The following is a 16,446-nucleotide window of genomic DNA, read 5'->3' as shown; positions in this document are numbered from 1 at the left end:
TCTATTACAGAGGATGATCAGGTTGCAACGCTCTTATGTAGCCTCCCGGAATCCTACAGTAACTTGATTACAGCTTTAGAGTCTCGTGCTGATGATTTAACATTGGAATTTGTAGTAGCAAGGTAGCATGTTGCGCGGTTGATTCCAGCATTGGAAGAAACGATGGATATAGAATGTACGCGGTCTCGAGTGGTAAAAAGAACATTTAAAAGAGAAAGAAAGGGCTCTGCGCAATAGTCTGGAACACTTCAATCCAACATCTACCTCTCGTCTTTGTCAGCATGACATGAAATAATTTTACTTGTGTTTTTAGAATATCAATTAGAATAAAACGTTTTTTAGAAGGATTGATTACTTGTATCATATCTCGTGTACCCACCTTATTTAAGTACAGTATTGTTATAAAAGTGACACTATTGAAATTATAAATTCTCGTTTAATTTTTCTTGTGTACGCTTTAGGAAGAATTAAATGATTTCTGTAGTGTAACTTTTTTGGTGGATACCCTGTATATTCGTTGATAAACCTTCTTTCAAAACTCTGTGATTTTGATAAACGGCTTCGTAAATAAAAGTGATAATTTTATGAAAATGCACTTTGAAGCGAGTCAGTTTGAGCCAATTATTCTCCGTAAATTGAAGCCAAATGCAATTCACATTTTGTTTTCGCATCGAAAACCAGTACTTTGTAGAAAAAGTCCAAGAAAACGAATTTTTAGAACAACGGGCAAGTACTTGCTATGTTTCGTAAATGTTTCTTCGGTATGTGTTGACTTACAAATCTCTCTAATGCTTCAGAATCTCTCTAAACCTTGTGCAAAACTCAACTCCGTTAAACTCTAACACGGTTTGGGCAAGCAATTTTGTTAAAGAGAGCGAGGTCAGTGAATTAATGCAATCTGAAAACTACGATGACAACTGTTCTAAAGTCAAATCTTTTGAAGAACTTGAAATTAGAAGATGGCGGGAAGAAATTGTAAAACTGCAAAATAAGAACAAGAATCTTCGTAACAATTTATCAGCTATCTTCAACGATGTTCAACTTTTCTCACTAGAAAAAAATAGAAATGAAAAACGTACACAGGGTAAACGTGACTTGTTTTAAAAGTGACACACGATGCAGTTACGAGTTACTCTCGAATGTGAGAAGTTTGCTAGTAAATCGAAATAACTCGCAAAAATTTCTTTCTCCAGTAATTGAAATTGACAAACATAATCTTAAGTGTAGGCAACGGTTTTATATCTTTTTATGAAACATGGGAGCAAAACGACTATTCATTTGAAGCAATATCTCGGGACCTAATGACGTTAAAATCTTTTGAATTTTTTTACAAAAGCATTTTAATAACTTCACATTTTTCATGGCACAAACGTTATTCATAAAGCGGTAGAGACCATAGAGAAATGTAAAGTAAATGTCAGGCAATCAATGAGTAAATCGAAACAGCGCTCAAACATTTTCTTCTAACAGTCTTAGATTTTGGACATATATAATCTTAGGAAAGAATGCATTAAAAAAACGAATATTCTTTAAAGCCAAATATTTAAGAAATGTAGCTATGCGATGAGTGTACGTATAATCTTTTGAATTCGGTTCTGAAAGAACTTCGTTGACCTGGAGTTTTGGATGTAGTCGCTATTGACATAAAGGCCATAGACATTTAATAGCAAGAACGATATAAGACCACGTGTATAATAAATGGCTAGAACTTTTGCGATTCACTTGCCAGTAGAAATGTTTCAAATATGAGATTGGTTTCTGAGACAATTTCATTGACTTCACGTCGACAAAAATAAATGAGATGGTGTGATTTTACTTGTCACTACACTTAAGATTATGTTTGTCGATTTCAAATACTGGAGAAAAAATTTTTGCGAGTTATTTCGATTCATTTGCAAAAGAAAGTCACTTATTCACTCGCAAACTTCTCACACTCGAGAGTGACTCGCCATTCGATACTCACGAGTCAAGTCATGTTACTCGAGGTCGGTACTGTAGGGTTTAAATACATAGGTAAGAAAGGGATACACAGGGTTTAGATAGGTGAGAAAGCGTGGCACACAAACACCATGACTCTTTTCCTTCTTCCTCACCCTAACAAATCCCTCATCTTAAGTATTATCAAAACCCTATTTATCCTAACTCCAACCCACAGTGTCCAACAATGAAAGAAATTACGCCAAATTATGAAATCTCAATTGACATTAAGAGCAGAATGTAAAACGCTATTTCTAGTTTGAAATTTATTCAAAATCCACTCAAAATAAAAGAAAAGAGAAAATACATTCACTCAATGGTTTTTAAAGATTAAAATAAACACAGTAAGATAATAATCACCTGACGTTATGAAATGTTCTGTTTTCATAATGATAACATGGAGGAGGATTACCATGTTTGAAAGAACTTTGTAAAGAATCGTAATCATGTCGACAGGTTATCGCCAATTTCTTAAACCTTAAATAAAAGTAGAAATAAGTACAAATTATCTCAAATGTTTTAAAAGGTTCTACTTTGTTGTGATTGTAAGCTCCCCCTTATTCCGTAAACCCCCCCCTGCAAAAAAGAAACCGACAGACAGAAACAAATCAAGATTTCACCTCTATATAGATTGACCGGAAGGACTGGGTCCAGTTATGTCATGATTATGTGCAAGCCCCGGGGTGGCAGCAATAACATGAAAAAAATGAGCAACAAAAAACATTACTTTGCATTCACACACAGCCAAATTTCCTGTACACACAATATATGATGACGTATGAACCTGACAACAAATATGGAAAACCTGACTTTTACTCCTCACTTTATTCTGGAGATGACTACCACTAAGAATTACAAAACATCAATTTACATCAATAACAACAATCCTTCTCATGACTGCACAAATCTGAACAATCTACATCTACAAACATGTAATAATACTCCCAGGTTTAAATCATTCACTTTATTACAACCAAACTATTATATATTAGTACAGACCAGTGGCTACTGATATGAATGCCATCTTTAAAATATAAAATTTTACATGACAAATTAGAACAGATAAATAAACTATATATTTAGAGTTTGAATATCTGAGAATGCAGACAAGAAATGTTTTCAAATGCACTTCATTATCAAATAATGCATTGATAATATGTACAGTAAAATACAGATTTGTGTTTGTATTCATGTCTTTTAGTATTTTCCATTGATTTATCACTAATGACATAAGTTTAAAACTATGTCTACATCAATGGAATGGAATTTGAAACCATATCCATATCGAATTACACTACTATTTGTATTGTATTAACGGAAAAAGAAATGTTATGCTACAAAGAATTTTATATAAAAAATATTTTACTAGCAAGTATACTTACACTTCATCAATCAGCTTGCATTATTTTGATTAGAAAATAATACAAAATAGGCATCATGAAATTTTATATTTCTTGATTCTGGCACATTACAAAAATAAGACAATATCAACTTCTTAAATACAGCTAAATATCCTACGGGCATTTAATACTTCCATTGTTACTACAAGACTATACATATGTGGAGGAAAGAAAATTATCAAAGAATGTTTTGGATCCTTCAAAATGTTACAACTGTCTGTTTAATAGTCCGTTCACACTTTATATGTTCTTTTGAGTTTATTATCTAAGGTGAACTATTTGATTTTGTATTTATATGAATGGGGCAATGAAGGTGTTCATATGCACAAAACAATTGGTTTTTAGCAAAATTTTGAATCTCACATGAAAAATTTAAAACAAAAATTCAACAAGGTAATTAAAGTAATATCAACTCAGTTATACTTTCAAAATTAGCGATAAACTATGGCTATGCAAAGAATTAATTAAAAGCTACACTCGAAGAGTTCACAAAAAATTTACACAAACTGTACGACCAAAATAAGGAAAATGAAAGAATTTTGCTACGAGTTATCAATGACAATGAATGAATGTCGATGATGTCACGTTCGCATTATTTTGTCGAGCTATGAACTATAACAATATTCTCTGTTTAAGTTTTTATTAAGTAAATAGTGATGTCGGATGAATAGCTTTAGAACATTGAGTTTTGATGTCGTTAAACATTCACGGTGTACATTAAAAAAACACAATTGATTTTATTAAACTTTCTGATGATCAGTAAAAGACTCTCAATGAAAACAAAAGGTTTCCAAAGAAATAAATGATCATAAAGTTCCGAAATTTTCATAGCGTGACTAAACTTGAGAACTGACTACGCTACTTAACACAATCGCTTTTATAGAAAATTGATCGATGGTATTTCAAATATTAGTTGTTTATATAAATACCTTGGTAGAAGCTTTCAAACTTTGGAGGTATTTGTCTTCTTTGGCATAAGAGAAAACTTCAAGCAAAGTACAAATAATTAAATATGGTTTATAGTCCAGTCAATCTACGACCAAAAACACTCTAACCTTGAACAAATTTCCACAAAAGAAATTCCAACTGATTTTGGTATATTTGATATCCCTTTACAACATATCGAAAGTCCCACAAAATCCTAGCACGGCAACATCGTGTAAATTACGTTTTATTTGAGGCATTTGGATTGAAAATCTGAGCGACATGGAAACGAGGCTCAAAAATTAATGTTTTAGATTTTATCCTTTTAGAACACTTAGTAAAGCACAAATATAAATATTATAGATTAAAAACAAGTGGATAATGATATTTTGTAAATTAATTAATATTTTGTCCTTTATTTACGTCAAAAATGCTGATCTTGCTGTTTTGGGTACTAATTTTCGCTGACTTGGTAGTTTTTTAGGCAAACGCGTGTTTGAAGTACGTTTGTTTACGTATATTTTGTACGTGTTTAGATGGATATTTATTATATTTAATGTGACTTCCCTTTCAATACTTCAAATTGAAGCTTTGACTCATTATTGGCATCAAAATGTGACGTTTCTTTGTTCTCCTCAAGGTAAGCAAAATAGATAACTTGAAGACAATGAGTTAATGAATGTATTATTTAATTGCTATTACATTTTACAATGAATAAATACGTCAATATTGTGGGTCACAATAATTTAAGTTAAAACTAACAAGAGGGGGCTATAATTAGCGACCTAATTACCAAATACAATGTTTGCATTATAATACCGCGTTCAAAGCCATAGATACATTAGGGCTGTAAAATATCGCATAAACCAGTAAATAAAACCAGGCTTTTTTGTGTTGTCGAACACTATTTTGCTTGTGAATCATTATAGGATGGATCAAATTCTGCGTCAGTACTGTGCAATATGTAAAGAATCAATTGTGAACAACGGGGTGGCTCTAACATCTAAAGGGATAGATGGTATAAACCGAGCTAGTATAGAAAGAGGCGATACAGTTGACGTCCGTAAAGGTGACAGCGTTCACATAGCATGTAGGAAACGATACACAAATCCATCATATATTTCTAAATCGCTACGTCAGAAGGAAGAGCGTCATCCCGTACAAAGAACCCTTCGCTCACAAAGTTCAGTTCAGTTCGATTTCAGAAGAGATTGCTTGTTTTGCGGAAATGAAATTAATCAAGAACAAGAGCGCAAAAGGGGGCGTGTTGTTTGCACTGTTAGGACTATGGACATTCAAGACACTATCTTGAATGCTTGCAAAGTGAGATGCGATGACTGGGAATTAAAGCTGAACGAAATGGAAATTGGGAGATGCACCTCCAAGTCCTATCAAGAATGTTACCATACTTTGCTGCATCTGGCCACAACCTTTACACAGAAAGTTCTACCCTCTATTTACAATCTATGATGAATCTTAAAGATGAGTTTCCTGAAGTCTACAAGTCATTTTCAGATGGTTTCCATGTTGTCAGAAGGAGTGAACGTTACTGGGCTGGCCTGTCCACTGATTTAATTATAGAACTGTTAAAACCACAGGTGGCCTGACCCGCGGAAGTGGAATGACCGAACGGCAACGTGTCGTGTGGGTATTGTCTACTCCAGCATGTGCCCAGCTTAGCTCAGCTATGCAAGACCTCATTGGCATCATTTGTGAACACAGCGAACAAAACAAAGATATGTCCCAAAGTCGACAGAAAAGAGATATGGATGATACCATGCTCATCCTTAAAACGCTTGCATCAGAAGGAAAGAATCCATTTATTCAAGAATCAGTTCTCAAGAATATAATGACAGGTGTAAACGCAGATGATTCCGTTGATGTTGATGAAGCTCGAAGTAAAGGAGAAAACATATTGTCAAAGATGGCTGGTACAAAAGTATGCGACTACACATTTACACGTAAAGATCAGGCCATTACTCTTGCTGCAGGCTCATCAGTAAAGATAAACGGAGTAAAAGTACATCTCGATCCACAGCTTCTGTTTCAGAGGTTAGTCCTTGCATGTAATACCGTTGATGATTTAGAAGAAGTATTTCAATACGAGCTTTGTAGTTATCCAGCAGCCTTGTTCGATTCCCCGCTAACGTTGCGACAGCCTCAGAAGTCTAATCTTGCAGACACATTGTGGGAAATGCTGTCACCTGATGCTAAGGCCGGCCCGGTCGGCGAAACCAAATTCGATAATTGATGGAGGAGCTCTTCTTCATCGCGTACTATGGCCAAAGGAAGCAACCTTTCAAGAATTGTGCCAGAAGTACTGCCACTATGTAAAACAGAAATATGGGGCAGGAAGTTGTATTGTTTTTGACGGTTATGATAACCCATCTACTAAGAACATGGCGCAACAACGAAGATCATCCGGAAAGGTTAGGCAACAGTGTCATTCGAAGCTGACATGAAGATAACAATGAAAAGAGATGTATTCCTGGCTAATATACACAATAAGAAACGACTTATAACTACTCTTCGAAATTATCTGGATTTGAATGGCTGTACTACACTCCAAGCCGATGGCGACGCTGATCTTCTCATAGTAAAGTCAGCTGTTTCAAGTGCCATGAAATCTCCTACCGTTCTTGTTGGAGATGATACAGATCTTCTTGTTTTAATGTGCTATTACGTCAAAGTGGATGAGGGATGTGGTCTTTATTTTCGTCCAGAACCAAAGAAAACAACTAAACGTAGAACGGAAAGAGTATGGAACATGAGAATAGTGAGATCAGAGCTGGGTGAATCTCTGTGTAAAAACATTTTGTTTCTTCATGCTATTGCTGGTTGTGACACGACATCCCGGCCCTTTGGCCTTGGAAAATCGGCACCTCTTAAGAAATTCACAGATTCAAACTATTTCCGTAAACAAGCATCAGCATTTGAAGTTTCAAACGTCAGTATGAATACGGTTATCCAGAGTGGTGAAAATGCCTTGGTCTGCATGTATGGAGGAAAAAAAGGCGAGACTCTAGACAGTTTGCGCCACAGGAAGTACTACGACAAGGTGTGCACTAAAGGCCGAATGGTAGAGCCCCAAAGTCTTCCCCCAACATCTAGTGCAGCCAAGTATCATTCATTGAGAGTCTTTCTTCAAGTTAAGCAATGGCAGAGTCAAGACGAAGGATTGTTGATTGATGCATTTGGTTGGAAAATGTGTGGTTATGTTATCGTACCTAGAACAACTGATCTTCCAGCAGCTCCTGAAAACTTGCTTAATATGATACGATGCAACTGTACCACAAATTGTTCAACTGCAAGATGTACCTGTCGTAAAAATGGACTTCACTGCACAATGGCATGTGGTCAATGTAGAGGTACTGGTTGCACTAACAGTGGTGTTGATGTTGAAGATGATTAACAAAAGTATGAAATGACAGAAATGTCTTTGTAAATCAAAGTACACTATATCAACCATATGTAAATTTAGTGACACTCTTGTATTACTATGTAACCTAAAGGATTCCTTTTTTTCGGTCGTTGAAGACTTAACATGATTTTTAATAGCCACGCTGCAGATTTATATAATCAAATATGATATTCGTTAGGTCAAAGCAGTGTTATTTTGTAATTCTTGTTTATAGCCTCGTTTTCATGTCATAATTTCACAGAAAACATTATTTTACGAAGTTGCCGGCCTCAGATCATGTGGGACTTTTAATATGTTGTTCTGTACATGAAAGGAAAGATATTTTTGAAGAGTGAGCTTTTGTGGGAATTAGTTCAAGGTTCAGCCATAAATCTACTGGACTATTATTACATTGAAACAAGAAGGAAAAGTTTCTCCCTCAAATAAAAATGCAAATAACTAACTAGAAACAGGAAACATTGAGTAGGAGTACTTCATGTAAGAAAAGATATAATATCTTTTAACAAAGGCTCTTTTGATGAGGTATAGGCTTCTCTGCACAAGGTTAAATTAATTTCTCATTTGGCATTTTCCGTTTTTTATTAAGTACTTTCAGTAATATATGTTAGTTAAGTTGTAAAGGCTACAAACGTCGGTATCTTTCGTTAAAATGGTTAAACAAGCATACAGATTTTGTTCGAGTGGTCTCCTTTGATTTTGGTAAAATCTTTGATTCAGTTTCAAATAACGTGGTAGTTGAAAATTTTTCTTTTCCCATCTGACTCCGGTTACTTGGTGTCTCTTGCTTTTTTGTTGGTCGCATAAGTTCTTATGCTTCGTGCAATTACTTTACGACATTTTTTCTTTTAGAAATTCAATGAACGCTTTTCAAAATAGACTATTGTGTTGTAATTTTTCTTTAGAAACTGAACAATTTTAGTATGCATGTTACAAAAAATGAGTGAAAACCAACTATTTACTTAGAGCACTTGGCCTCTTATATTGACAACTAAACATTGAAAGATTTAATCACAAAATCCTAGTTTAAACATGATATTTTTATTTATTTTCAAATTGTAAAAATAGACCACCGTGATCCTTCATAATAACCTCATACTCATGTAAACTAAATTTAAAACTTGTCAACTCTAATTACGAATTTAAAACCTGGATCATGTTCCTCCATTCTCCTCTTTTGCATTTGCCTCTTTTGAGTCTTTTCATCTTTGTAGAATGTAGTCAGTCTTCATAGTCCAATGTAATTGTTCATACATGTTATATAATGTTCTTTTAATAAATTTTTATCATTCCATTTGTGGTGTAACCTCAATATTTAACCAATAGAGTACAGACGTCATGGACATCCTTTTTGGTCCTTCACACTACGAAGGTTTTAGTACGGAAGTAAAATCCTTCACATTACGAAAGTTTTAACTAGACCTGTTAATTTCTTCCATATATTTCTTACTTCGCCTGTTCGCCAGTAAATACACAGTACTTACATTTCCTCTCTATAAAGTTAAAGCGACTTGACTGACGTTAAAGTAAACACATACGAATTTATATACTTTAACACTTTGAAATTGACGTCACGATAAAATTTTTAATTTTTATTGGCTCGAGGTGCATATGACCATTCAAATATACAATAATTAATCCTCTAACGTCTTTGAAAAAAATTTTTACGCCCGTTTCAAATCTCGAACTTTATATTTGCGAACTAAAATAAGGCTCAGTTTACTGTATAGAATTGCTATCGCTGCAGGTTAAATTTTCTATGTATTAAAAGTCAGTGATATCGTTAAATGCAAAAAACACAATTAAATTGACTAAAATCTATGGACTTAATAAGTATTTACTCCAAACTGTTACCTCTTGAAACGAAATGAAGATATCTTGATGAGCAAATCTGGTATATAATGTAAACGCAGCCAAAACCTTAAATTTTAATAAATGAAGCCTCAATGTAACATGATCATGCAATTAAGAAATAAAAGATGTTTCATGTTTTTGCACAGGCTTATGCAAACCGAGGAGAACTTTGGGAGAATTTAAATGCAGAGCAGTGCAGGCCAGAGACGGAAGGTTGAGGTTTGCACCTGCTCGAGATGTTGCCCTAATTTTATTACTCTGTCCTTAGTTATCCCTCCCCTTTTGTAAAATTAGAAAAACTTAAAAACATAAGATTTTAAAATTTTAAATTAGAGAAGAACTTGTAAACACATTTATCATTAATTCATGTCAATATTTTACTGTATATAATCTACTTATATTTAAATAAACTATCACTGTATCACATTACTACCATATATGTTGTATCATATACATAATGTTGTCACTAATACTGAAGATGACATCACGAGATGTTGAAACATGTTTATTTTGAAAAACTCCAATGTTTACCTTAGTCATTAAAAGACAACAAAATGTACGCTATACGTACCTGTTTGATGACCCAAACTTTGAAACTGAAAAATGAGTCACATTTTCTGTCTTTAAGGTCATATGTACATAATAAACGTACAAAAATGATCTCTCACATTTTACAACTAATGACCATAAAACCGAAATGGTGTTTTTATATATGTGAATTTTTAACAGCATACAAAACCTATTTCCACGATATTAAATTGTATTTACAGTTCTTGAAAGCATGTCTAAAGAAAGTCACTGTATAATTTCATCAAAATAATCTTCATCTACAACAACACCATATTATCAAATGACTCACAATGAATGAGTTGTCGACATTCTTTCATTTCTATGTAGTGAACGTCTTATTTATAATATTATATAATAACCGGAAGAATTTAAGCAATTTCATTGGTCGAGAGCTATGATCTATAAGAGGAGACGCACGGAATTGAGATAACAGAAAATTCCTGGTCTTTTAAATGACAAAAACGAACGGAGAATTTATTTGAATATTTAACTGAATATATCCCTGAATGGGCAAATAAAGAAATTAAGAATGCCAAGTTGAAGCATTGGACGCATTTGAGCAAAAAGAAAAGAAAAAACCCGGTTTTCAAACATTGATTTGCCCCGGCGGCTCGTGGCCACTCAGTTTTTATCACAATGACGTCATACCCGTGTATCTATAACTGTATAGACAACTGTTAAATGTTATCTATTTGTTAAATAAAAATAACCAAATTATTTAACCATACATTTTTATTAAAAAGTAAATCATCAACATGAAATTTGTTCAGAGGTACAATACATAATAATAAGTTTGACAGAGCATATTACAGTAGTAGTCTAATCTAGAGGTTGTCCTGTTTAAATGACAATTCATTTATGAAGATTACAAGTAGAATCTTAAAAAGGAATAAACAAATATTCATGATCAATTAGTATAGAAGCGCTCTTTTTAAATACAAGTCATTTGTGTTATAAAAAGCAATGATACATCGTTTCAGATTATTGCAAAACATAGATAATGTTTTACATTCTTTAATAGCAGGAGGTAAGACATTCCAAGAATAGTACCGATAAATTTAACACATCTATGGCAAAATTGGTCTAAATTTATTTTTTGAACATATAGATAATTTCTTTAAGATTGCCTGGTAGAATAAGTATACTTCTTCTGTAGAAAACTATAGTAGGTGGAAACAAGCAATCATCCTTACGACCATCAACATCTAAGTGCAATTTTCTCAAAAGGCTTTTGAATTTACTATTAAAGTTTGGGTTGATGTATTTATTCAGGAACATTAAGTTTTAAAAATTCAATTCTGCAAAATGATTTGTCAACTAAAGCTAAAGTTCCTGTATTGGGATGCATAGTTATCATAAAGGTAGAATAATGTTCGTTGTCAAATTCAGCGCACGTTTTACCACTCTTTAAATCTACAGCACCCAATGGCCAATCAAACACTCCAATGCAATAAGATTTGTGTACGACTAGGTTGGATTTCAAAAATCCAAGACTGACATTATGTAAAATCTCATTCACATTACCATTCTCTTGAACATTAATTACATAAATGCCCACACATTCGAAGCCTTCGGAAAATGCTATGGCTGCTTGTTTACTATCACTTATACAGCAGTTGAACTCTAGATCATTTACAGTTATCTGTTCCCAAACAAGTTTTTCAATGACAGCTGTTATGGGTATTTCTGCAGTATACCAAGGTTTTAAGTAAAGTTCATTGTTGGTATTTCTCCATTTCCATAATGTGTATTCTGTTTTGTGTACAGTTAAAATAACAGAATTGTCAGGTGATACAGCTGCTGCTTTAAATTTTGATCTATCAACAGGAAGTCTTTTGTTGTATTGTATCTCACCCTTGGTAATTCTAACAACTCTAACAAAACCTTTACGGTTTTTACAAACTAAGACATCACCAAATGTTAATATTTTTCTCGCTCTAAATCCAATGTTAACATGCTTTGCTTGAGTAGAATCTACAAAATTTTCAGACGAAGTTGATATCTTCGTAAGATGACGAGAACCATCCCATATCCACAATAAACCATCTGACCACCAACATCCTTTTGCTTTCTTCAGTTGCATTGGTACAGTTTGAATAATAGTGCAACGTTCAATGCTCCAAATATGAATGTTGACGTGGTCACCCACAGCGAAAGCAGCAAAAAAAGATCCATCCGGTGACAAACAACAACATTTAATTTCAAATTCCTCAAAGACAAATGAAGGTCTCCAAAGATGATCAGTTTTGAAAATTTTAAGCTTTGTAAGATACGGCACAACGTAAAATTCTTTAAACGAGATTGGATGGACTTTCGTAAGATTCCTCCAAAAACATTGACACTCAACATCCGGTAAACAAAATTCGATTTCTCCTTGATCGTTGTATTTTGTCAACTGAGTGATTTCAGAAAGCTTTCCATTCTGGCTTGTATGATAAAAAATACAATCACGATAATGGTGTGTTATTAAATACAAAGGTAGTGAATATTCCTTTTTACTTGAAAAAATATCGATTGCCTTTGGGAATTGAAAAACATACGAAGTGTCGTCGAATTGTGCAACAAAGAACTCTGAATATTTATCGGTGCATTGTAGTTCTTGGTAATCAACAACGCAGCGTCGATCGATTCTTTGCAAAGTTAATGAATTCCATGCAGTGAACATAAGTGTGTTCCTCATAAGATTATCATAGTAAACTTTTAGATATTCTGCTGTAATGAACAAACCAGAATCCAAGAAAGAGCAACGATTAACGACATCATCTGACTGTAAACATAATAACAAACGTTCATTGTTAACGTCCCACAACTTTACTTCAGTAGATCCATCACTAGTTACCAGTCTATTTCCGGTAGGTGAGAAGGAGCAACAACAGATGTTTCCACGTACATAAGAAGATTTCTTCATTTCTGGATAGCCATAGTTAAAGTTATTGTTTAAATTGTCATAGATGTCATACTGGGATGCAAATTTGTCATACTCGTCCCATTCCTTTAGCCTTGAATCATCAAGTACAGTGCCGAGAGTGCATCTTTCTGTGAATTCTGGAAGTTCAAAAATAGATATTTGACTATTTTCATATCCTACAGCAAGAAGTTCTTCATTGGACGACACACAAAGAGATGTAACGTTAGCACGCAAGGGGACAGTCAAATGATGATGGTTTGTTAAATATGTTGTGTCCAAATCCTCGAACCAAGAAAACTTTCCTTGTTTCAATAAATCCTTAGCCAATAATCTTCTTTCGTTACTGCCATGAATTCTGTTTGCAATAAATTGTAAAAAATCTAAGCTATCTCTAACTTTATATGAGACATATCCCATTGACGAAAACAATCGCAATAGTGGTTCATTAAGTACATCTTTTTTCAATAAAGTAGGTAGTTCCTCAATGATTTCAAGCAATTCAAACCTAATGGTATTCAAGTTAATGTTTTCCACACACATTAACCTCGCACAAACCACTTTGATATCTACTGCCCAGCTAAAGTCAACATTTTCGCCACATTCTATCATATGGTGGACTCCATTCTTCAAAGCATATTTAATCATAGCAGTGTTCATCTGATCTTCAAAAATGTTCATCGACTTAATTTGTCTAAACACTTTCTCACAAGCATGCCATAAGAACTTATGACCATTTTTTGGATCAACTGTAAACTCATGCTCTTCATAACCATCTGATTTTAACCAATCAATGAGAGACTTGTGATATACGGTCAAATAATCATCGTAAATTGGAAAAAATTGAGATAGCACTTGATGTATTTTAATACGATCTTTAAACTTCATGTCATCAGAAAAACCTAAACATTGAAAAAGAAAAGACAAAGGCAAAATACTTTGATAAGTCACCAACACTTCAAGACATTCCGTAAAGTTTTTATCGGAAATAACAGTTTTGTGTGTTGATAAAATTATTCCTTTCAATAATTTATTTAATCTCTTGAATTGTTCTGTGTAAAATTTACTCAACCCAGTAGGAACCAATTGTTCAATATTCTCGACAGTTAGCTCAGTTTTTTCTTTTTTTAACCTCTCTTGTGCGTGGTAAGCGTACAAAAATGAGCTTTTACATTTTTCAACTAATGACAATAGAACGCATGGATCTTTCTGCACCCGATTATTCAACTGATGTCTCAAAAACTTGTACAGGTCTTCTTCGTTGTTTTCATCACGAGGACTAGTTGTAATTTCCACAGGATTCATGTCCTTCAGCTCCTTTTGAGCAGGAAGTTCTGGACGACTGGTGATGAAGATTTTAATCCATTTAGGCAGTCGGTCAAACTCTTCTGCAATCAATTCCAACAATTCACTTTTGCCGTCAACTTGACTTTCATCTAAGGCATCAATAACCAAAAGCATCGGTTCATGACCTTCCAATGAATGCAATGGATTATTCAATAAAACACGGAATGCATCGGTGACTGTATTGTAGGAGTGGTTTCTCTGTAATTCTTCATTCAGTTTACTTTTAAAATCTAATATTGTATCACACATGCTACTAGCCAATGATTCTAATAACATTAGAGGATTCCTCTCATCTGATCTATTATATCTGCAGAAATGAGAAGCAGCAAGTTTCTTCTCTTCAGAATATCGTCGACACACCTCAGCAGCAAACACACTTTTACCAACGCCAGGACCGGCAATCAAAATCATGACATTAGAAGCATCTTCACTTCTATCGTTAAACCAAGTGTCGAGTATTTTAAATAACCATTGTCTAGTGCCTTCAAGGTATTTCTTGTTAAGATCTTTCATAAGACCATTAAAATTACACTTTCCAAGCTTCTTAAGATCTGGGCATACTTTGTCCTGTATCATTTCTCTCACTCTGGTTACATCAGCTTTTGTTGCCATATTTTGTTTAATTTCTACTACATCAGCTTTTTTTGGCATGCTTTCTTCAATTTCTTCTACTTTGTTTTTCATAGCTTCAAAATCTTTTTTTAATGCTTTTACATTTTCGTTGCATTTCTCAGCAACATCGATTAACTGTTGTTCTTTTTCATACCAGTTTTTCAACATTTCAATATGATTTGCCTCATCAGGACTGAGGGGAGCTTTCTTTAATTCATTTATTTCAGTTTGTTGAATACCCAGACCAAACAATGCTTTTGAAATTTCCTGCCACAAATCCTCAAACTCACTGTCATTTACACTAATTGTAGTTATGTGACCGTACACTTTGTTACGATAAAACTTTATTCTTGCAATGTTTGCTGAGATTGAAGAATCTAAAGAGGAAGGAAGATTATTCCATCCACCAGATGGTTCCGTTAAGCCACAAATGTTACGTAATAAGACAGTCAATAATGAAATATCAAAGTTTTCAATGTCAGGTGAGCCAGTTGACGGGTAAAGAAGGCTCCATTGCTCTTTGTTGATGACTTTGAATTTTAGATCTGTCAATTTACTCTTTGTAGAAGGATCATTAAGTTTATCTTTTAAGTTTGATGATTGAAGATTTATAATGAATTGCAATGTTGTTTTTAAGGCTTGGGTTCCTTTATTGATCAAAAGTTTACTTAAACGAAATCCGTTTGCCTCCAATTTCAGTTTTTGAGGTGGTGAAGCCATTTTTCAAGCTAGAAATGAAGAAAGACTTTGTGCAAAAAGCATCAATTTGCAATGTACAAAATGAGCACAAAAGTTAAAAGGATAAATTAAAAATAGTACTGCAAGCCATTTATACAGACTTGTGTGCTTCATTTCTTTTTCTCGATAAAAATTGTGTTCACTGCCTAGTGACATGACCCAGTATTTGATTTTACATCAAGGCAGTAAAATAGTAGACTTGATATAATGAAAAAACATTTAAAATGATAATATCTTCGCCTACTTAGTTTAGCGGACACCCAAAGTGCCGTTGACCGCGGGCTCGTTTTTTCTCGGGATTATAGGGTAGGGTTCGGGTCAGCGTCCAAGGTGTCCGCTAAACTGCAGTAGTATCCCAAAGGACCATAGCTTGACTCTAATCATATATTTAAATTCTTCATCATTTTTGACAATCTGTTAAATCCAAATCGTAGTCATTACTAATTGAAATGAAAATAAAGAAAACTATCTCCTATCTGCTTTACATTTTCCTCATTAAGACACAGAACAGAGGGTGAGAGATAAACAACGCGACATATGAATATAATACAGAACAAAATACAAGTACAGACGGCACAGAGTATCAAGTTCCCTGTATTTTTTGCCCAAACGAGATATATTTGACGTCTGTAATCACCCGTAAAGCGTATAAATGAATGATATTTTCAGCTGCAAGGTTTTGACTATAGTCACTAAAACAA

General features: G+C 33.9%; 3 protein-coding genes across 3 annotated transcripts in view; 1 reads left to right on the top strand and 2 right to left on the bottom strand.

Moving 5' to 3' along the window:
• The window catches only part of LOC124450855, a 113,061-nt gene that overhangs the window by 89,687 nt on the left and 6,928 nt on the right, over nt 1-16,446 (bottom strand). The window lies entirely within an intron of this gene.
• Nucleotides 5,923-6,552, top strand: LOC124451123. Its single transcript, XM_047001754.1, has one exon. It carries the CDS (start codon nt 5,923-5,925, stop codon nt 6,550-6,552), a length of 630 nt encoding a protein of 209 aa, XP_046857710.1.
• LOC124451122 lies at nt 11,408-16,443 on the bottom strand. The gene is made up of 3 exons (XM_047001752.1): nt 16,439-16,443; nt 11,939-14,946; nt 11,408-11,785 (listed from the first exon to the last, which is right to left on the bottom strand). Exons 2-3 carry the CDS (start codon nt 14,906-14,908, stop codon nt 11,408-11,410), a joined length of 3,348 nt encoding a protein of 1,115 aa, XP_046857708.1. The 5' UTR covers nt 14,909-14,946; nt 16,439-16,443.

The sequence above is a fragment of the Xenia sp. Carnegie-2017 genome, unplaced genomic scaffold (genome assembly GCF_021976095.1).
Source record: "Xenia sp. Carnegie-2017 unplaced genomic scaffold, XeniaSp_v1 HiC_scaffold_24, whole genome shotgun sequence".
NCBI lineage: Eukaryota > Metazoa > Cnidaria > Anthozoa > Malacalcyonacea > Xeniidae > Xenia > Xenia sp. Carnegie-2017.
Note: the sequence above shows the minus strand (reverse complement) of the source record. Positions and strands in the feature narration are given on the sequence as shown.

What these genes read in the sequence shown, in the direction of transcription:
- LOC124451123 (XM_047001754.1), top strand. Translation starts at nt 5,923, where the DNA reads ATGACCGAACGGCAACGTGTCGTGTGGGTATTGTCTACTCCAGCATGT.
- LOC124451122 (XM_047001752.1), bottom strand. Translation starts at nt 14,908, where the DNA reads ATGAAAGATCTTAACAAGAAATACCTTGAAGGCACTAGACAATGGTTA. An exon ending in CAAAATTTAAAGCAGCAGCT is followed by an intron (nt 11,786 to 11,938) that starts GTATCACCTGAC and finishes GTTTGGGAACAG; the next exon opens with ATAACTGTAAATGATCTAGA.